The sequence below is a fragment of the Scylla paramamosain genome, chromosome 40, assembly GCF_035594125.1.
Source record: "Scylla paramamosain isolate STU-SP2022 chromosome 40, ASM3559412v1, whole genome shotgun sequence".
NCBI classification, from domain to species: Eukaryota; Metazoa; Arthropoda; class Malacostraca; order Decapoda; family Portunidae; genus Scylla; species Scylla paramamosain.
In genome coordinates this window covers 10,644,104-10,666,603 of record NC_087190.1, presented here as the reverse complement: position 1 = coordinate 10,666,603, position 22,500 = coordinate 10,644,104, and the positions used below count along the sequence as shown (strand labels likewise).

The 22,500-nt window shown below is 42.1% G+C and overlaps 1 protein-coding gene and 2 long non-coding RNA genes across 3 annotated transcripts; 1 reads left to right on the top strand and 2 right to left on the bottom strand.

Annotated features, from left to right (window-relative positions):
- Nucleotides 1–740: 740 nt before the first annotated feature.
- On the bottom strand, nucleotides 741–9,321 carry LOC135092414 (uncharacterized). The gene is made up of 2 exons (XR_010262856.1): nucleotides 8,681–9,321; nucleotides 741–1,766 (listed from the first exon to the last, which is right to left on the bottom strand). It is a non-coding gene; the product is annotated as an uncharacterized LOC135092414 (long non-coding RNA).
- Nucleotides 9,322–11,165: 1,844 nt separating this feature from the next.
- On the bottom strand, nucleotides 11,166–22,200 carry LOC135092412 (uncharacterized). Its single transcript, XM_063990894.1, has 4 exons — nucleotides 22,040–22,200; nucleotides 15,151–15,283; nucleotides 12,028–12,171; nucleotides 11,166–11,756 (listed from the first exon to the last, which is right to left on the bottom strand). The coding sequence occupies exons 2-4, from the start codon at nucleotides 15,205–15,207 to the stop codon at nucleotides 11,586–11,588; spliced, it is 372 nt and encodes a 123-aa protein (XP_063846964.1). The 5' UTR covers nucleotides 15,208–15,283; nucleotides 22,040–22,200; the 3' UTR covers nucleotides 11,166–11,585.
- LOC135092413 (uncharacterized) lies at nucleotides 12,178–14,720 on the top strand. Its single transcript, XR_010262855.1, has 2 exons — nucleotides 12,178–13,877; nucleotides 14,030–14,720. It is a non-coding gene; the product is annotated as an uncharacterized LOC135092413 (long non-coding RNA).
- Nucleotides 22,201–22,500: the final 300 nt, after the last annotated feature.

Sequence of the window (22,500 nt, the reverse complement as noted above, 5' to 3'; positions counted from 1 at the left end):
CTTGTTCTTCTTCTTCTTCCTGTAACCGCAGTGTGCGTTTGATCTATGTGCGTGTCTGCTCACTCGTGTGCAGCTCAGAACGAGAGCATGAATGTGTGTATGTGTGTGTGTGCGTGTGTGAGTGCTGCCTGTCTGTCTGTATATTTGTCTGTCGCCCTCGGTGGTTGGAACTGTACTGTGTGTGTGTGTGTGTGTGTGTGTGTGTGTGTGTGTGTTTGTGTTTGAGTGCAGGGTGTACTGTGTACGAGAGAGAGGGGGGAGGGAGAGGAACTACCATATTCTAAGTAATGAGAGAGAGAGAGAGAGAGAGAGAGAGAGAGAGAGAGAGAGAGAGAGAGAGAGAGAGAGAGAGAGAGAGAGAGAGAGAATCACTATAATTAGAGAAACGAACATAATACGAACAAACAAACATATAAGATTCAGAAAGACAGACAGACAAATAGAAATACAATCAATATTTGGTGCCTTCCCTTGTGTCACGTGTATAATGACACCTGTACGCCTGTCAAACACTATGCCAGGTGTGATTTATCAATAATCATGCCTACACGTGGCACTCCCTGTATAAAGCATGTCTGTCTGTTTCCACCTGTCATCCCTATCCGTACATTTGTCCTGTCTTCTTTTAAAGCTCCCTCACATCTGTATTCTTTACTCACACCGTCACTCACCTTACTTTGCAAGTCTGTAAGTAGGTTAGGTTTATTATAACTCATAAAGTAAAAAAAATATCAGTTACGTAGTTTTCAATCTTTATTCCATTAATCTTTCTCACTTCTATATAATTTTCATCCATTTTTCTACAAACTTGAGATAATTTTTGACATAAACATCTCTCCTCTGATCTGTTTCTTAGTTCCTAGTTTCTTAGTTAGCAGGAACACAAGAACACAAGGGTTGGTGCAGGAAGCCACCAGGCCTACACGTGGCACTCCCTGTATGAAACACACCTGCCTGCTTCCACTTGTCATCCCCATCCACACGTTTATCTAATCTTCCTTAATGACTCAGCACCAACAGCAGGATTACCGAGTCCGTTCCATTCATCCACTACTCTATTTCAAAACTATTTTTTTTTTTTTTTTTTTTCGAATTTTATCAAGCATGAACCCGATGTTCCTTGTTCTGTTATGATTACCGATCCTGAGAATTTTACTTGATATTGGAAATTCAATCTTTACAGTTCACGTCAGCTCCTCTTTTTGTTTATATACCTTACATTAATCTAATCACAGACACACACTCTCTCTCTCTCTCTCTCTCTCTCTCTCTCTCTCTCTCTCTCTCTCTCTCTCCTCTCTCTCTCTCTCTCTCTCTCTCTCTCTCTCTCTCTCAATGCCCAGCCTCCATCAGTACCATCCTTCAAAAAGGCAATGATCTCCTCAATCGCATCTATATCCAGCCGATACTCCAGCCAGCTTCTCTCCTTCTCACTGCCCAACAAGCGTCTCTCTAGCACATTCAGGATCCAAGACTCGTGTAGCAAGTCCTGGAGGCCGTAGAGGGACAGGGTAGAGGAGAAGTAATGGGAGACGAGGTAAATTATCAGTTTCCGTAGAACACTGACGGTGGTGCGAATGACGAAATACGAGATGTTAGCGAGGGCTTTCCATGTCAATCCGGCGGTTTGTTTGTTTGGGTCCTCGAGCTCATGTGTGGTCATCAGCCTTCTGTCGTCTGTCGAGCTGCCTCCCACGCACAGGCAGAGCAGGACGGGGAGGGTAATACACACCAGCGCCAAGCAGTAACGCCGTCCACCAGTCATCCTGTGGGGGAGGACAGAACATTAAGGGAAGGTTGCAAGAAGCCACCAGGGACTGTGCGCAATATTCTGAAACACTTTTCCGCGCACTGGCGTAACTTTCTAAAGTCTCTAGTTGAAGTTACACGGGATTTTCAAGATGTTTTTAATGATCTAGTGACAGATTAACAAGATTTTTACATTATTAACAGGGGGGAAACAGTCTCGAGGACCTGACTAATCATCTCTATGGCCTTTGAAAGTGGTCGTTGTGAAAGAGCAAAGCGTTCTCTTTAATTCGGGCGTGTATTCTGAACCACTCCCGCGCCGCGCCTTCAACACTCACTTTCAAAGGCTCTGTATAGTTGAAGTGACACGTATTTTCAAGGGTGTTTTTATGGTTCTAGTGAAAGATTATCAAGATTTCTATATTATTAAGAAAAGAAACACTCTTGAAAAGCCGGTTAGTCATCTCTGTGGCCCTTGAAAATAATCGTGGAGAGAGAGAGAGAGAGAGAGATAAGGACTGCCTCACGTGACACCACCTTTGTTAAATTAAGTAGAGGATGTTGATTTATGGAGGGAGGAAGTGATAAGCTGGGAAGAGTGTCGCGCGAGGGGATCAGGCGGAGCTGCAGTGCTGAGTCCAAGGCTCGGTGGTTTGAGTTGATGGGGAAGGATATTCAAATTCAGTAATATTTAGATAACGTCGAGGATAACCATGTGCGTGGAGGAGGCACGTGGGAGGGAGAAGATCGCAAGGGAGAGAAAAATTTAGATGGAAGGAAGGACTTTATATACTACGAGGACGGTTCACTAACTATTAACAAGAGTTTGCTCTCGCCGCGACGGTGGCGCCTCCAGCGGCCAGAGGGAAGCATTAATCCCGCTCACGTAAGTTTACCATTACTTGCACCGTTTGGGAGCTGATTTTTCTTGAGTTATCTTGCCCACCAGCTTCACTGTGTATTACCAGGCTGCAGAAATAGTAGATTTATGCATTAAGTTTAAGTTTGATAGAGTGTGATACTAGTATTTCTTCCAGTCACCAAAGCTTTAAGTAGCCAGTCACCAAAGCTTTAAGTAGCCAGTCACCAAAGCTTTAAGTAGCCAGTCACCAAAGCTTTAAGTAGTCACCCAAAACAGACGGTGACCTTCTCTTGGCAGCAGAGTGTCCTGAAAGCACCTGTTCCTCACACGCCTTTACTTGTCCGCAGCGTGAAAGGCTAAACAGGAGAGGGTAGGGGAACCAGGGGAGGCCGAGTGTGTGTGTGTGTGTGTGTGTGTGTGTGTGTGTGTGTGTGTGTGTGTGAAAAAGAATAATAATTATTATTCCAGTAGAATGATAATAGGAGTGATAAAGAACAATAAAGGGAGTGATAAAGAGGAGTGCGGCTGTGATGAATGATGATGTCACAGACCAATACTGTATTTACAATTATAATCTTTATTATCAATTACAATTATCGTACACACACACACACACACACACACACACACACACACACACACACACACACACACACACACACACACACACACACACACTGCCTAAGACGGTAACATTGTAAGAGCCGGTGACTTCAGTAATATTCCATCGGAAGTGTGGAAAAATAAACAAATGAAATAAAGCACACATGCCCTCGTCTCCTGTGGCTCCCCCCCCCCTTACTCTCTCCTGATAGATTCCTTCCACCAGCAGCAGAGGAGGACGCACCACCACCAAAAGACCATCAGCACCAGAGGAGGAGGAAGAAGAAGAAGAAGAAGAAGAAGAAGAAGAAGAAGAAGAAGAAGAAGGATCACCAGCAGAAAACCATACACAGCAGAGGAAGAAGAAGAGCACCACCACCACCACCACCAGCAGCAGAGGAAGAAGAAAAGCACCACTACCGCCACCATCAGAGGAGGAAAAAGAAGACCACCACCACCACCACCACCACCACCACCAAAAGAAGAAGAATCACCACCACCACCACCACCACCAAAAGAAGAAGAAGAAGAAGAAGAATCACCCACACCGGAAGCAGAAGAAAAAGAAGAAGGATCACCACCACCACCAGTAGAAGAAGAAAAAAAAAAGAAGGATCACCACCACCACCAGTAGAAGAAGAAGAAAAAAAAAGAAGGATCACCACCACCACCAGTAGAAGAAGGAAAAAAAAGAAGGATCACCACCACCACCAACAGCAGCAGCAGCAGCAGCAGCAGAAGAAGAAGAAGAAGGATCAGCAGCAGCAGCAGCAGCAGCAGCAGCAGAAGAAGAAGAAGAAGAAGAAGGATCATCAGCAGCAGCAGCAGCAGAAGAAGAAGAAGAAGAAGAAGGATCACCACCACCACCAACAGCAGCAGCAGCAGCAGCAGCAGCAGAAGAAGAAGAAGAAGAAGAAGAAGGATCACCACCACCACCAGCAGCAGCAGCAGCAGAAGAAGAAGAAGGATCACCAGCAGCAGCAGCAGCAGCAGCAGCAGAAGAAGAAGAAGAAGAAGAAGAAGAAGAAGAAGAAGAAGAAGAAGGATCACCACCAGCAGCAGCAGTAGCAGCAGCAGAAGAAGAAGAAGAAGAAGGATCACCACCACCACCAGAAGAAGAAGAAGAAGGATCACCACCACCACCACCAGAGGAAGAAGAAGGATCACCACCACCACCAGCAGAAGAAGAAGAAGAAGGATCACCACCACCACCAGAGGAAGAAGAAGAAGAAGGATCACCACCACCACCAGCAGAGGAAGAAGAAGAAGGATCACCACCACCACCACCAGAGGAAGAAGAAGGATCACCACCACCACCAGAGGAAGAAGAAGGATCACCACCACCACCACCAGAGGAAGAAGAAGAAGGATCACCACCACCACCACCAGAGGAAGAAGAAGGATCACCACCACCACCACCAGAGGAAGAAGAAGAAGGATCACCACCACCACCAGAGGAAGAAGAAGAAGGATCACCACCACCACCACCAGAGAAAGAAGAAGAAGGATCACCACCACCACCAGAGGAAGAAGAAGGATCACCACCACCACCACCAGAGGAAGAAGAAGAAGGATCACCACCACCACCACCAGAGGAAGAAGAAGAAGGATCACCACCACCACCACCAGAGGAAGAAGAAGAAGGATCACCACCACCACCACCAGAGGAAGAAGAAGAAGGATCACCACCACCACCACCAGAGGAAGAAGAAGAAGAAGGATCACCACCACCACCACCAGAGGAAGAAGAAGAAGGATCACCACCACCACCACCAGAGGAAGAAGAAGGATCACCACCACCACCACCAGAGGAAGAAGAAGAAGGATCACCACCACCACCACCAGAGGAAGAAGAAGGATCACCACCACCACCACCAGAGGAAGAAGAAGAAGGATCACCACCACCACCACCAGAGGAAGAAGAAGAAGGATCACCACCACCACCACCAGAGGAAGAAGAAGGATCACCACCACCACCACCAGAGGAAGAAGAAGAAGGATCACCACCACCACCACCAGAGGAAGAAGAAGGATCACCACCACCACCACCAGAGGAAGAAGAAGGATCACCACCACCACCACCAGAGGAAGAAGAAGAAGGATCACCACCACCACCAGAGGAAGAAGAAGGATCACCACCACCACCACCAGAGGAAGAAGAAGGATCACCACCACCACCAGCAGAAGAAGAAGAAGAAGGATCACCACCACCACCAGAGGAAGAAGAAGAAGGATCACCACCACCACCAGAGGAAGAAGAAGAAGGATCACCACCACCAACACCAGAGGAAGAAGAAGAAGGATCACCACCACCACCAGAGGAAGAAGAAGAAGGATCACCACCACCACCACCAGAGGAAGAAGAAGAAGAAGGATCACCACCACCACCAGAGGAAGAAGAAGAAGAAGGATCACCACCACCACCACCAGAGGAAGAAGAAGAAGGATCACCACCACCACCACCAGAGGAAGAAGAAGGATCACCACCACCACCAGCAGAAGAAGAAGAAGAAGGATCACCACCACCACCAGAGGAAGAAGAAGAAGAAGGATCACCACCACCACCAGAGGAAGAAGAAGAAGAAGGATCACCACCACCACCACCAGAGGAAGAAGAAGAAGGATCACCACCACCACCACCAGAGGAAGAAGAAGGATCACCACCACCACCACCAGAGGAAGAAGAAGAAGGATCACCACCACCACCAGAGGAAGAAGAAGAAGAAGGATCACCACCACCACCACCAGAGGAAGAAGAAGAAGGATCACCACCACCACCAGAGGAAGAAGAAGGATCACCACCACCACCACCAGAGGAAGAAGAAGAAGGATCACCACCACCACCAGAGGAAGAAGAAGGATCACCACCACCACCACCAGAAGAAGAAGAAGAAGGATCACCACCACCACCACCAGAGGAAGAAGAAGAAGGATCACCACCACCACCACCAGAGGAAGAAGAAGGATCACCACCACCACCACCAGAGGAAGAAGAAGAAGGATCACCACCACCACCAGAGGAAGAAGAAGAAGAAGGATCACCACCACCACCACCAGAGGAAGAAGAAGAAGGATCACCACCACCACCAGAGGAAGAAGAAGGATCACCACCACCACCACCAGAGGAAGAAGAAAGATCACCACCACCACCACCAGAGGAAGAAGAAGAAGGATCACCACCACCACCACCAGAGGAAGAAGAAGGATCACCACCACCACCACCAGAGGAAGAAGAAGGATCACCACCACCACCACCAGAGGAAGAAGAAGAAGGATCACCACCACCACCACCAGAGGAAGAAGAAGAAGGATCACCACCACCACCAGAGGAAGAAGAAGGATCACCACCACCACCACCAGAGGAAGAAGAAGGATCACCACCACCACCAGAGGAAGAAGAAGGATCACCACCACCACCAGAGGAAGAAGAAGAAGGATCACCACCACCACCACCAGAGGAAGAAGAAGAAGGATCACCACCACCACCAGAGGAAGAAGAAGGATCACCACCACCACCACCAGAGGAAGAAGAAGGATCACCACCACCACCAGAGGAAGAAGAAGGATCACCACCACCACCAGAGGAAGAAGAAGAAGGATCACCACCACCACCAGAGGACCACCATCACCATCGGAAGAAGAAGAAAGAAGAAGAAAGAAGAAGAACAGAAAGAAGAAGAAGAAGAAGAAGAAGAAGAAGAAGAAGAAGAAGAAGAAGAAGAAGAATAGGAAGAATAGAGAGAAGATGAAGAATAGGAATATGAAGAATGAGAAGACAGAAAGAAGAATAGGAAAGAGAAAAAGAAGAACAGGGAGATGAAGATATATATATATATATATATATATATATATATATATATATATATATATATATATATATATATATATATATATATATATATATATATATATATATATATATATATATATATATATATATATATTTATTATTATTATTTATTTATTTATTTTTATTTATTTATTTATTTTTTTTGAGTGAAGGGTGTGCGTAAAGTTGGCGGGCAGGCTGTGACTACTACCCCTTGTGTTGTGAGACACAAGGAGACGCTCTGTCACAGCTGGTTGGTGAACAAGTTCACAGCACCCCTGGTCCAGTGCTGGACATGAGGCATTACTGAGTCATTATCGTTTCGCCAGGTGTCTACTGCTTTCACCCTTCTCCAGTCCCTCTCCCTGCCGCCTTTCCTCCCCGTCGGAAGCTTTCTTTCCGCTGATAAGTAAATCCCGCGAGTGAGTGCTCTAAGCTTTAACCGTCGTCCCATCTAATCTCTCTACGTACCCATTTCAAATTAACAACACCCAGTCCAGACTGGGCTACCTTGATCGAGTCATACTTTTGTCCGACCGCCGTTTCCGCGCTTGGTGAACAAGCATCAGAAACTAAGCGGTCGAGACAATCCCTTTGGGGGGACGACAGGGTAGTGGGCTCGGCCAGCACTACTCACACCTACCGTTCTACGGACGGGACAGGTGGTGCGAAACCTACCTGCCGGAGTCGCCCCCGACAGGATTCCAGCTGAGGACGCCACACTCAGACCAGGCGGTTGGCTGCCTGAATTACTAGGCCGCCGCAGCATGAAACACCATTCGCAGACGTACGCCTTCTGCTAGAGCGCCTCTGGTCCGAGTGACGAACACAGAGGCTCTATGCCCGTCCCTCGGACCAGGGGGGGACTGGTACCCCATCCGCACCGTGTACCCCTTTATCAAAGTCATGAACCCGCTGGTCTTCAGGCAGGAAGAGCGCTACCTTCCCTCCAGCGGGCCGTCATCCCGGAAGCGCCAGAGTGACTACTGATGCCGAAGGTAAGTGGGTTTGGCCCAACGACGCGGCAAATCACCCCGACGGCCCCCACCCCAACGGGATAGAGAACCCGAAGGAGCAGGAAGACTCCGGATCAGTGAAGCTGTTAAGGACTCCGAAGCCTGGCGGAACCCCATTTGCTGTATAGCAAAGCTACTGCTGTCACTGTTAGCACGCCAGTACAATTCTTTATTCCTCCATGAACACTAATTACTCCCTTTACTTACCAGTGTAAGCTGTTTTTAAGACACACTACCTCGCATCTCTCTTTTCTTTCCACAGCTCCGGAACTATATAACAAATCACTGAATCCTTGTACAGCAGCAGGCTCTAGTGAGGGCCAGCTCGCCCATGGCAGTGCACCGTCCTCCTCCTGCTGTACAGTCTTGATGGAGGGAAGGCACTGAGACACGAGGGGACTGGGGCGTGGAGGGAGAGGATCGAAAGGAGAGAGATTTAGCTGGAGGGAAGGAACCGAGAGACACGAGGGTAACTAGAGCGTGGTGTAGATATAGAGGACAGAAGGGGTACATTAATTTCTTACAAAGGATACATGAAAGTACTGGGCTACTCTCTCTCTCTCTCTCTCTCTCTCTCTCTCTCTCTCTCTCTCTCTCTCTCTCTCTATTTGGGCGTGTTACCTAGGCAGTTCAGGAGTACGATAATTGCAGTCTTGAAACACTTGCTGAGTAGAGACGATGCAGCAACACCGGCTCTCCTGCCACACACATATACACATCTGCGGCACACACACACCTGCTGAGGAACACACGGCCGGTGTCACCAAAAGTTATCTGACGCCAGCAAGCACACACACACACACACACACACACACACACACACACACACGTCAGTCACGCCGAGTTAACAGTTGCTGGAATAACAAGCGTGTTAACTCGTAACAAAATACAGTAGGAGTGATAGTGGTAGTTAAGGCGATAAATAAGATTTTATAGAAGTCTTCGCTACAGGAACACATCTCTCTGCATCACCAGATATGGTAGATAAATATGAGTTAACATCTGCATTCCTGTGATATCAGCGCTGGGACAAGACCGGTACCCGTCTCTCGCCTTGCAGACAATAGGAGGATTAAGGGGGGGGAGAACAAAGAGGGATAAGTGGGTGCGTGGTACGTTAATACAATGAAACACCTGTCTGATGGAGTGAGAGTGTGGATTGTATTGTGAAACGCTTCTACACTACACCCCGACTACTTTCCAAAGGCTCGACTTGAAGTTGCACGAGTTTTAAAGATGCTTTGGTATCACTACACGCATCCACTCGTCTCACGGCAAAAAAAAAAAAAAAAAGTAAATAAATAAACAAATAAATAAAATAAAATAAAATAAAATAAAATAAATGAAAAAAAAAAAAGCATTGTTCTCAGTGAAGTGGTTGGGTCACATACAGCACAGTGGTGTGTGTCTTGACCACCGCAAACTGTTCGTTCATGAGATTTTAATTTTTATCAGATTTACCGTTGAGATAGGATAGGTTAGGTTAGATTTAGTTAGGTTAGGCTTAGTTAGGTTAAATTTAGCTAGGTTTATTTAGCTTTGGTTAGGTTTAGTTTATATTTTTTGATGGATTTCTGCTTGTTTACGTGTGTGGAGGGCATTATATATATATATATATATATATATATATATATATATATATATATATATATATATATATATATATATATATATATATATATATATATATATATATATATATAAAATTGCGACGGAAACAGTTGGTAGATTCATTGAAAGCACATCAAAATCTACCAGAAAAATGTTGTCTCGTCCGAAATTGCACGATGGGTAAAAAAAAAAAAAAATACTGATATTTTTACGGATCTGTTGGCAGATTAACAAGATGTCTACATTGTTAACAGGAGAAGCAATCTTGAGAACCTGGCTAATTACTTCTGTGTCTTTTGAAGTGAAGTTACACGGATTTTTAAGGGTGTTTTTATAGTTCTGTTGACAGATTGACAAGATCTCTACATTATTAGCAGGAGAAACGCTCTTGAGAACCTGGCTGATCATCTGTGCGGCCTTGGAAGATGGTGGTGCTGAAGGTACACGTGTTTTTAATGGTGTTTTTACGGTTCTTCTGACAGGTTAACATTTCTACATTACTGACAAGAGAAACAGTTCCGGCTCATCATCTGTGTGGCCTTGGAAAACAGTCCTGGTGGGAGAGCGGAGCGTTTCTGAATGCGGGTGGTGACTGGTGGTGGTGGTGGTGGTGGTGACTGGTGGTGGTGGTGGTGGTGGTGGTGACTGGTGGTGTTGGTGTTGGTGGTGGTGGTGACTGGTGGTGGTGGTGCTCATGATGGTGGTGGTGATTATGATTGGGGGAAAAAAGAAAGAAACAAAGAGAAAAGTTAATAAAATAATGTACATGCATTTGCTATAAACGCCCTTTTTATTGATTTAGTTTTGTTGTGTATTATTTTTATTTATTTTTTTTCATATGTAACAGGCGATCTGGCAAAAGACGAAAAAAAAAAAAACAAAGAAAAAAAATGTCCTAAGCTATTTCCTTTCTTCCTTCCTTCTTTTCTTCCTACTTAACTCCAAGCACTGAATTCCTAACTCAAAACTCCTTCCTTCCTTCCTTCCTTCCTTCCTTCCTTCGAGTATATTCATTAACTCAATATTTTTTTTTTGTATTTTATTTCACTCTCTCCTTCAAATCACTCCCTTATTCAAATATATTCACGTGATCTCTTCCTTTCGTCACTCATTCTCTCTTATCTCTCTTATCTTCCCTCTGATAAGTCCCACACCAGTTCTTAGAAGCATAAAGGAGGCTATAGTAGTAGTAGTAATGGTAGTAGTAGTAGTAGTAGTAGTAGTAGTAGTGGTGGTGGTGGTGGTGATAATAGTGGTGGTGGTGTTCGTAATTAATTCTTGTATATCTTTATTCTAGTGCAGTGTGTGTGTGTGTGTGTGTGTGTGTGTGTGTGTGTGTGTGTTGTAGAGTCGTTAGCGAGATAAGATAGTGTGTGTGTGTGTGTGTGTGTGTGTGTGTGTGTGTGTGTGTGTTAAACTCTCTCTCTCTCTCTCTCTCTCTCTCTCTCTCTCTCTCTCTCTCTCTCTCTCTCTCTCTCTCGATAAAAAGATCATAAAAATATCATTATACTTTATTATTTTTACACAGTACGGTAATTAAAAAAAAACGCTATTTTAATTAAGTCACCATCACTATCACTATTACCACCGTTACTGAGTCTTATTATTATTAATTTTACTAAAAAAGAATAAGAAAGAAATAAAATTCATAATTTATTTTTCTTCATGACAATGACGTAAGAGGAAAAGTATGTGTATAAAAAAAACTTATTTCAACATATTCTATTTCCAGAGAGAGAGAGAGAGAGAGAGAGAGAGAGAGAGAGAGAGAGAGAGAGAGCAGTAACTGAAAGCGAAGAGGAAAAAGAAAAAAAAGAAAAAAAAAGAAAACTGACAAAAACACAACTAACAGAAAACGGATTACAAACAAATCCTTCATGCCCAGACTATAGTAAACCTAGCTTTCCTCACTCCCTCACTCCACCTCGATTCTAAACGCAAAGAACACATCCAGTCCGTAAGCCACGGCGGAGAAGAAGCAGAAGGCGCCGCACGTTGCCCCCACAGGCGACCCAGACGCCTCCACCAGCACCACGATGCCGCAGATAGTCAGGAACAGACTCAGCACGCCGCTCATAAGAATCTCCTGAAGAGAGAGAGAGAGAGAGAGAGAGAGAGAGAGAGAGAGAGAGAGAGAGAGTAAATAGTGATGGACAATGTGTTTTTTTACTTTATTTTATATTAATAGCAACGTCGAGAGAAAGAAGAAGAAAAAGAAGAGGAAAAGAAAAAGAAGAAGAAGAAGAAGAAAAACAAGAAAAAAAAAAAAGACGAGAAAAAAATGTAAAAGATTACGTACGTGACAACACACACATACATACACACACTCTCTCTCTCTCTCTCTCTCTCTCTCTCACCAGGACGCGGGCGGGAGCAACCAGCATGTTCTGGGTGAAGACTGCCAGCGTCGTGAAGAAGGCCATGAAGACAGTGCCCGTCACAAAATCCCGCCAGGTTGTCCACAGGCCGAACCACGTGCCCAGGGTTATGACCACCAGCAGCTGAGGGGCGAGGTCAGGTCAGGTCAAGTTAAGTTAGATTAGGTCAAGTGAAGCCATGTTAAGTTAGGTTGGGATAGGTCAAGTGAAGCCATGTTAGGTTAGGTTAGGTTACGTTAAGTTAGGTTAGGTTAGGGTAGATTAGGTTAGGTTAGGTCAAGTGAAGCCGTTATGAGTGAAATGACTAAGGGATAAGAAATAAATCTCGTGCTGCCTTCTATCACTATTTTCACCATAACTGCTCTTCTGATCTTGTTAACTGCATGCCTCTCCTCCTCCCGTGGCCTCGCTGCACAACACTACTTTCTCTCGCCGCTGTTCTTTTCACCTCTCTAATGCAAGAGTTAAGCAGTATTTTTATTCTTTCATCCTTTTTCTGGTAAACTCTGGTGCACCCTGCCTTCTGTATTTCCTCCCTGTTTTTTTTTTTTTTTTTTCTGTAGACTGGCACATCACTTGCTTGTAGTAGTAGTAGTAGTAGTAGTGAGCTTTTGTTCAGTAAGACTAGGCTATCGTACGATAATAGTAGGATACGGTACGATAATGATAAGACATCGTACAGGAATAACAGGCAATCGTACATTAACACCAAGCTGTCGTACTATCAAACAGAAAATAACAATAACACAATATAATAATAATGATACAAAATCTAAACTGAATGAAGGAAATTAATACTTGTCATTATTAGTAGCCTATGTTCTTGTCGGTGATAAATGCTTAGGCCTACGGTGTTTTGATGGGAGCATAGGCCTTCATAATTTAGAGTGATGCATTAGACGCGTTGTGAATTAAAGCAAAAGTGAATAGCGTGAGGTTAAAATTAGGCTTCAAACTTAGAAAATTATATTGACAAGAACCTGAAATTACAGTATATAAGAAAAGTTGTATTTTTGAGGCTGAGACAAAAGAAAAAAAAACAAGTTAAGAAAATATATTAAGCTTGTTAGAAATAAGAAGAAATGCATATGATATATAAATAAGTGATGATTTTAAATTGTGGTAAATAATAATAATGGAATCTAAAATGAAATTATAGTATTAAAGAAAAAAAAATCTGAGCCTGAGACAAAAATTCGGTTAAGAAAATATATACATTAGGCTGAAGTAAAAAAAATAGTAAGTTAAAACAGTGACAAAAAAAAATAAATAAAAAAGATAAATAAATAAATAAATAAAATAAATAAATAAGTAAATAAATAAAAAAATAATAGGGATACAAGTTGTGGTAAGCAAAAATGATATCAATAGTTAATAGGGGTAATTAAGTAATGATTAGCCAGGCCACCCGTTATTGGAACCTGGGCCAAGGGTATACAGTTTTCATAATTACCCATTTAACTTTACTTTTTTCACAGCCCATAAGAATTTTTATTGTTTTGAAATACTAGAGAAAAATATTACATGCTATTGTATATTAGAATATACTGGAAGATTGCAATAATAATAGGAAGAATTATAGTAACAAAAAAATCACAGGAAAACAAAATTAATGGAAAAAAAGAGTAATTTCTGTTGATATATTAAAAAAAACAATATATATATTTTTCCAGTAATTTCTGAATACTGGAAAACTGGAAAGTATCGTATTATTAAATGTTCCCCAAAATTGTCGTACATGGCAGGCGGCCTTCCCTGAGTTTGCTTTGGTGGAGTAAGTGAGACAAATCAGCGATCATCGGCGTCTGTACACATTCCACCACCTTCTAGTGAGTAAATTCAGATTATTTAGACCTTTGGCAAGCGTTTGATATATAATATTGAAGATTAACGGAGCTAGTTATAATGTAAATAGTAAACTAGTAAGTGGGAAGAGATTTATATTGTATTGTTTATTTTATTTATTTATTTATTTTTACAGGAAGGATGAAAGGAGCGAGCAACGGAATGGTAATGTATTATTATTATTATTATTATTATTATTATTATTATTATTATTATTATTATTATTATTATTCGAACCGGTTGTGAAGCTTCGTTTTTTTTTGAAGCGCTTCGAAATTCTAGAGAGAGAGAGAGAGAGAGAGAGAGAGAGAGAGAGAGAGAGAGAGAGAGAGAGAGAGAGAGAGAGAGAGAGATTGCTTTTTTAACATTTAATTATGACCTCGTTTGACTACTACTACTACTACTACTACTGCATCATCTCCGTGGTACTAGCAGTAGATTCTTAAGCTTATTATCTTATCTGCGCTCTAAAGGAAGATAACACTCAAACCCGCGTGAGAGAGATGGGGTGGTGGTGGTGGTGGTGGTGGTAATAAGTGATGCAAGAATGGTGGTGGTGATGGTGGTGATGGTGGTGGTGATGGTGGTGAGGGAGTCGAGAGTAATTTTAAAGAGGTAATTTTACAAGAGAGAGAGAGAGAGAGAGAGAGAGAGAGAGAGAGAGAGAGAGAGAGAGAGAGAGAGAGAGAGAGAGAGAGAGAGAGAGAGAGAGAGAGAATAAATCAATAAGGGACAATGATAATAATGTTAGGAAAGTAAAGTCAGAGAGAGAGAGAGAGAGAGAGAGAGAGAGAGAGAGAGAGAGAGAGAGAGAGAGAGAGAGAGAGGACACACTGCCCTCAATTAAGCTATCTCACAAGTACTTTTAAATACATGTAACAATTTGAATCACAGATCATTCATTTTCTTCTTCTTTTCTTTTTTTTTTTTTACCACAAACTTAATAATTTCACAATAACTCAATTTTCCTCATTATTCCTCAAGTTAGTGTCTCTTAAATATTACAAACACACCAAATAATAAAGAAAAATAAAATAAATAAATAAAGCAGGAATAAGAAAAAAAATAAGAATAATGACAAGAATGGTTGACAAAAAAAAAAAAAAAAAATGGAAGGCGTTTTAAGATTTTTTTTTTTTTCATGGAACAATAAAGTCAAAGAAAATTAAAAAGCTTTATGGGAGACTTTAAGAGAATGGAAAGCCTTGAGAATTTGAGATTTTTTTTTTTTTTTTTTTTTTTTGTTTGTTTATTCACCATCTGGCTGAGTTTGATGAAGCCACGCGGGCTCAGCAGGTACTCCATCATCGCCATCTTGAGTAGGCCGTGTAGGTGGGCTGCAGAAGGCCGTGTAGGTAGGCTTCAGTAGGCTGTGAGTAGGCCGACCAGACTGGAGAGTGATGTAGGGGTGATATTATTATTATTATTATTATTATTATTATTATTATTATTATTATTATTATTATTATTATTACTATTATTATTTATCGGTAGCTCAAAACATTAAAATTAACAATCTTAGTCCAATTGCATTTGAGAGAAATTAGGTTATTATTGTTTTCTGCCATCATCTGTCTGTCTATTTATCTAAATGTTTATCTGTCTGTCTGTCTGTTTTATCTATCAGTCTATCTGTGTATTACAAGACGAATTTTATGTTGGGTCGTGAGGTACAGTTAAGTTTGATTAGGTTAGGCTACGTAAAGTGAAGTTAGGTGAGGCAGGTTAGCCTAAGCGACATGAGGTGGTTAGGTTAGGTGAGGCTAGATTAAATTACGTTAGGCTATGGTATTATTTTCGTCCCAAAACTCGTTTCCACAAGAACTTTGAAACATATTCTCAAAAATTCCGGCGTCTTATCGCGACCAAATCTAACAAGCTCCACTGCAAGTTATTAAAGTTTTCAGGATTTCATTGATAGTTTAACATGGATTGTACAGCTCCAGCAGCCTCTAGTGCAAATTATTGGGGTTTTCGAGGATGTTTTCCGGATTGTAGTGATAGTTTAGCATGGGTTAGACACTGCAGGCTGTGGTGAACAATGGCAAACTGTAGGAAAAACATGAAAAAAAAAATAATAATAACTCAAACAAAAACAGCGTAAGATTATACAGAAAATACTTATATAATTAAAGAAAAGTTTATAGCAGGAGCTTGCAACTCTGAATACTATAAAGAAAAGTAACACATATAAATAACACATACACACACACACACACACACACACACACAGGGAAGACAGTAGTTGTTATTATTTGTTCATAAGAGTTTTTAATGATTTTTATTGATTGTTTAATAAATATTCTCAGTAAACAGGCTCTAGTGTAAGTTATTAGAATTGTCAAGGGTGTCTATGAGTGTAGCAGTAGTGCAATGGACTCTGATGAAAGATTTTAGAGTTTTCTGATGTTTTCATGGTTCCAGTGATAGTTTGACAAGAATTCCACGCTTTTCACTCACAGTAGAACCTGTTAGACGCAGAATCCTTGTTTACTCACAGGAATCATGAAAACACACTCGAAAACCAGATCAACATTCACTGCAGCCTATTAACGTGATTTTTCAAGAGTGCTTTCATGATTCGAGGGATATTTTAATAAGAATTCTGCATCATTAACTAGGAAAGCACCCATGAGAACACGGATAATCATATTTGAGTGGCCTTTGAAAACAATCCTGGTGAGAGAACAAGAAATAACGGGCTCAAGTTTGAAAAATTTAGGTTCAAGAAAGAGATAGGAAGGAACTGGTTCTCAAACAGAGTGGTGGATGAATGGAACGGGCTCAGTAATCAGGTTGTTAGTGGTGAGACATTAATGACCTTTAAAAGATTAGACAAATTTATGGACGGGGATGACAAGTGGAAATAGACAGCCATGTTTTATACAGTGACTGCCACGTGTTGGCCTGATGGCTTCCTGCACCAACCCTTGTGTTCTTGTATACTTACTACTACTACTACTACTACTACTACTACTACTACTACTACTACTACTACTACTACTACTACTACTACTACTGCTGCTGCTGCTGCTGCTGCTGCTGCTGCTGCTGCTGCTGCTGCTGCTGCTGCTGCTGCTGCTGCTACTACTACTACTACTACTACTACTACTACTACTACTACTACTACTACTACTACTACTACTACTGCTGCTGCTGCTGCTGCTGCTTCTACTACTACTACTACTACTACTACTACTACTACTACTACTACTACTACTACTACTACTACTACTACTACCACTACTACTACTACTACTACTGCTACTACTACTACTACTACTACTACTACTACTATTACTACTACTACTACTACTACTACTGCTACTACTGCTACCACTACTACTACTACTACTACTGCACTACTACTGCTACCACTACTACTACTACTACTACTACTACTACTACTACTACTACTACTACTACTACTACTACTACTACTACTACTACTTTTACTACTACTATTACTACTACTCCTACTACTATTACTACTACTACTACTACTACTACTACTACTACTACTACTACTACTACTACTACTACTACCTACTACTAATACCTCCACCCCATGTTTATTGATGTGTCAATTAGGGGCTCCACTACTTGGAGGTCATTAGCCCCAGCTCTCGCTAATGACTGTGGCATCCAACCATATCTAATACTCTATAATATAAACATTAGTTGTTAACTATAAATTCACTCTACCTCTACTCTATCTACTCTTATGCCACTCTCCACCACTGTAGCCTCGCAGTCGAGGCCTCCTAAGTCTGCAGGTATGGGAGTGGAATGCCTTGTCCCCCTGAGGCACAGGAGGGCAGATCTGAGGAGGGAGAATGAGAGACGGCACCTCATCCATGCGACGACATGGCTCCTACTTTTAGTATTACTACTACTACTACTACTACTACTACTACTACTACTACTACTACTACTACTTTTACTACTACTACTACTACTACTACTACTACTACTACTACTACTACTACTACTACTACTACTACTACTACTACTACTTTTACTACTACTACTACTACTACTACTACTACTACTACTACTACTACTACTTTTACTACTACTACTACTACTACTACTACTACTACTACTACTACTACTACTACTACTACTACTACTACTACTACTTTTTCTTTCCATGTAGGAGGGACACTGGCCAAGGGCAACAAAAATCTAATAAAAAAAAAAATCCCACTGAGACGCCAGTCCTGAATAGGGTCCGAAGTGGTGGTCAAAAAATTGAAGGATAAGTGTCTTGAAACCTCCCTCTTGAAGGAGTTTAAGTCACAGGAAATACAGAAGCAGGAAGGGAGTTCCAGAGTTTACCAGAGAAGGGGATAAATGATTGAGAATACTGGTTAACTTTTGCATTAGAGAGGTGGACAGAATAGGGGTGAGAGAAAGAAGAAAGTGTTGTGCAGCGAGGCCGCGGGAGGAGGGGAGGCATGCAGTTAGCAAGATCAGAAGAGCAGTTAGCATGAAAATAGCGGTAGAAGACAGCTAGATATGCAACATTGCGGCGATAAGAGAGAGGCTGAAGACAATCAGTTAAAGGAGAGGAGTTGATTAGACGAAAAGCTTTTGATTCCACCCTGTCTAGAAGAGCAGTATGAGTGGAAACCTGAGAAAAACCTGAGAAAAACTGGAGGAGACGTCTCAGAACGATTAACATCATAGAAGCTGTTTTAGCTAAAGATGAGATGTGAAGTTTCAGTTTAGATTATGAGAAAAGAACAGACCGAGGATGTTCAGTGTAGAAGAGGGTGACAGTTGAGTGTCATTGAAGAAGAGGGGGATAGTTGTCTGGAAGGTTGTGTCGAGCTGATAGATGGAGGAATTGAATTTTTGAGGCACTGAACAATACCAAGTTTGCTCTGCCCCAATCAGAAATTTTAGAGAGATCAGAAGTCAGGCGTTCTGTGGCTTCCCTGCGTGAACTGTTTACTTCCTGAATGGTTGGACGTCTATGAAAAGACGTGGAAAAGTGCAGGGTGGCATCATCAGTTTGGAGTGGATAGGACTAGAAGTTTGGTTTAGAAGATCATTGATGAATAATAAGAAGAGTGGGTGATAGGACAGAACCCTGAGGAACACCACTGTTAATAGATTTAAGAGAACAGTGACCGTCTACCACAGCAGCAATAGAACAGTCAGAAAGGAAACTTGAGATGAAGTTACAGAGAGGATAGAAGCCGTAGGAGGGTAGTTTGGAAATCAAAGCTTTGTGCCAGACTCTATCAAAAGCTTTTGATATGTCTAAGGCAACAGCAAAAGTTTCAGCAAAATCTCTAAAAAAGGATGACCAAGACTCAGTAAGGAAAGCCAGAAGATCACCAGTAGAGCGGCCTTGATGGAACCCATACTGGCGATCAGATAGAAGGTTGTGAAGTGATAGATGTTTAAGAATCTTCTTGTTGAGAATAGATTCAAAAACTTTAGATAAGCAGGAAATTAAAGCAATAGGACGGTAGTTGAGGGATTAGAACGGTCACCATTTTTTAGGAACAGGCTGAATGTAGGCAAACTTCCAACAAGAAGGAAAGATAGATGTTGACAGACAGAGCTGAAAGAGTTTGACTAGGTAAGGTGCAAGCACGGAGGCGCAGTTTCGGAGAACTATAGGAAGGACCCCATCAGGTCCATAAGCCTTCCGAGGGTTTAGGACAACGAGGGCATGGGAAACATCATTGCGAAGAATTTTAATAGGTAGCATGAATTAGTCAGAGGGTGGAGAAGAGGGAGGAACAAACTCTGAATCGTCCAAGGTAGAGTTTTTAGCAAAGGTTTGAGCGAAGAGTTCAGCTTTAGAGATAGATGTGATAGCAGCGGTGCCATCTGGTTGAAATAAAGGAGGGAAAGAAGAAGCAAAGTTATTGGAGATATTTTTGGCTAGATGCCAGAAGTCACGAGGGGAGTTAGATCTTGAAAGATTTTGACACTTTCTGTTAATGAAGGAGTTTTTGGCTAGTTGGAGAACAGACTTGGCATGGTTCCTGCCAGAAATATAAAGTGCATGAGATTCTGGTGATGGAAGGCTTAAGTACCTTTTGTGGGCCACCTCTCTATCATGTATAGCACGAGAACAGGCTGTGTTAAACCAAGGTTTGGAAGGTTTAGGTCGAGAAAAAGAGTGAGGAATGTACGCCTCCATGCCAGACACTATCACCTCTGTTATGCGCTCAGCACATAGAGACGGGTCTCTGACACGGAAGCAGTTGTCATTCCAATGAAAATCAGCAAAATACCTTCTCAGATCTTCCCAACTAGCAGAGGCAAAACGCCAGAGGCACCTCCGCTTAGGGGGATCCTGAGGAGGGATTGGAGCGATAGGACAAGATACAGATATGAGATTGTGATCGGAGGAGCCCAACGGAGAAGAGAGGGTGACAGCATAAGCAAAGGTCAGGAAAAGGTGAGGAATGTTGGGCGTATCTCTAAGACGGACAGGAATACGAGTAGGGTGTTGCACCAATTGCTGTAGGTCCTGGAGGATAGCAAAGTAGAAGGCTAGTTCACCAGAATGGTCAGTGAAGGGAGAGGAAAGCTACTACTACTTTTACTACTTTTACTACTACTTTTACTACTACTACTACTACTGAGTCTTTTGGGAGTTTTAAAAAGAAGAGAAGACATGTATATTTCTTAATCCTTTCACTACAACATACAATAATTCACAGCACTAATAGTAATGTACGGAATATATAGAAGCACCTGCAAGAAGAAGAAGAAGAAGAAGAAGAAGAAGAAGAAGAAGAAGAAGAAGAAGAAGAAGAAACAAAAACAAAGAAACACTAAATAAATAAGTAAATAAATAAGAATAAAAGGATGATATAGGAAATACAGTTTGCAGTTTCCAGGCAGTACAATGTCTGGCGGTGGCTGTGGAGCGAGGAGTGCCCCAGACACTCACCACCACTGTTTTCCAAGGCCACAAAGATGGGTAGCCGGGTTCTCAAAGGTGTTTTCCCTGTTAAAAATGTAGAAATCTTATCTACCACTAAAACCACAAAAAAAAAAAAAAAAAAAAAAAAAGCCTCAACACCGTATAACTTGAACTAGAGCCTTTTTGAGCTGTAGTGGAGATGCAGCGTAGTGATTCACATTCTATTCTATATTTATAGAAAAGATGGGTGAAGGAAGAATAATATGAGTATAAGAGGATAGTGAGAAATAATGAAAGAAGTATAAGATTAAAGATGGTGGGCTGTCCACCTTGCTATTTTACTTATTGATGTTATACTGTGTATTATGAGTGATTCACAATAGTGAGCAGTGACTAGTGACGAGTGAATCCCTGACTCCGGTCCTGTATTGTGTAGTGATTCACAATACAGGACCGGAGTCAGGGATTCACTCGTCACTAGTCACTGCTCACGCGCTCTTCTTTTAAAAGGCTAAATTTTCCCTACAGCAGCCTCTTGGACACGTAACTATGTAATTAAACAATGATGAAAATTTAAGTTCTTTTTATCCTTGCTCTCTATCCAAACAATTTATTACAGATATCAGTTGTGTTCTTTCATTTTTAACGACTTTTGACTGTGTTCACGGACCGGCATCTCAGTAGGCCTTTTTATTTATTTATTATTTTTTTTATCATAATTTTGTTGCTCTTGACCGGTGATCCTCCTACATGAAAAAGAAGATGAAGAAAAAAAAAAAAAAAGACGTAGTAGTGAATGGGAAAGTTGTGATAAATAGCAGTTAACCCTTTCAGTACAAACCATTTTTTTCCCCATCCCATAATCCCTAGGCATTTCTCAGACACTTTTGTACTAGAGTATGTAGAAAATAGAAAACGGATATCTTATTCTTTCATTTCTCCACACGCCCATGCTAATTATACACTGCTTTGAATGTTACTTAAGACGATCGTAGTAGTGAAAGGGTTAATGCACAATGTGAGGCGTAAGTAGGGGAGGCTGGAGGAAAAGAGGAGTGTTACTGATGTTACCAGTGATACGTAGATAGCTGAGGAGGTGGAAATAATAGAGGTTTTATTTGAGAAGGAAATAATAGGGGTTTTACTTAATGTATGTTAGCTGGGTGAAAAGTAAAATTATTCTCTCTCTCTCTCTCTCTCTCTCTCTCTCTCTCTCTCTCTCTCTCTCTCTCTCTCTCCCCCCCTTACCGTTCACGAAGATGACGAGTGAATGAGTGAGCGAGTCAGTGAGCGAAAAACGATAACCACCACCACCACTGCCACCACGCCTGCTGTTACTACCACCACCACCACCGCGACTGACTGGACTCCTGGACTGACTGACGTGGAGGTAAGCAAAACCGGAATGTCTCTCTTTATCTCGCTTTATCTCTCTCTCTCTAATCTTCGTCAGCCAGTCAGCAATCGCCTTCCTCCACCCCCTCCCCAGTCAACCTCCTCACCCCCCATCATAGAATTTGATAAGTAGTGTGTGGGGGGGGGTTACCTCAGTCTTATCTTGAACACACACACACACGCACACGCACACACGCACATGAATGGCCATGATAAGAAAGGTGGCCATGGATTAGAGAGAGAGAGAGAGAGAGAGAGAGAGAGGGAGGGGGGGGGGGAGAGAGGAATGTACTCTTAAGTGTGCATATTTACTG

Coding starts and splice junctions, on each gene's coding strand:
- LOC135092412 (XM_063990894.1), bottom strand. CDS start 15,207: ATGGCGATGATGGAGTACCTGCTGAGCCCGCGTGGCTTCATCAAACTC. Junction 12,172..15,150: donor TCATCAAACTCAGCCAGATG/GTGAATAAACAA, acceptor CTCGCCCCTCAG/CTGCTGGTGGTCATAACCCT. Junction 11,757..12,027: donor TTGCTCCCGCCCGCGTCCTG/GTGAGAGAGAGA, acceptor CTCTCTCTTCAG/GAGATTCTTATGAGCGGCGT.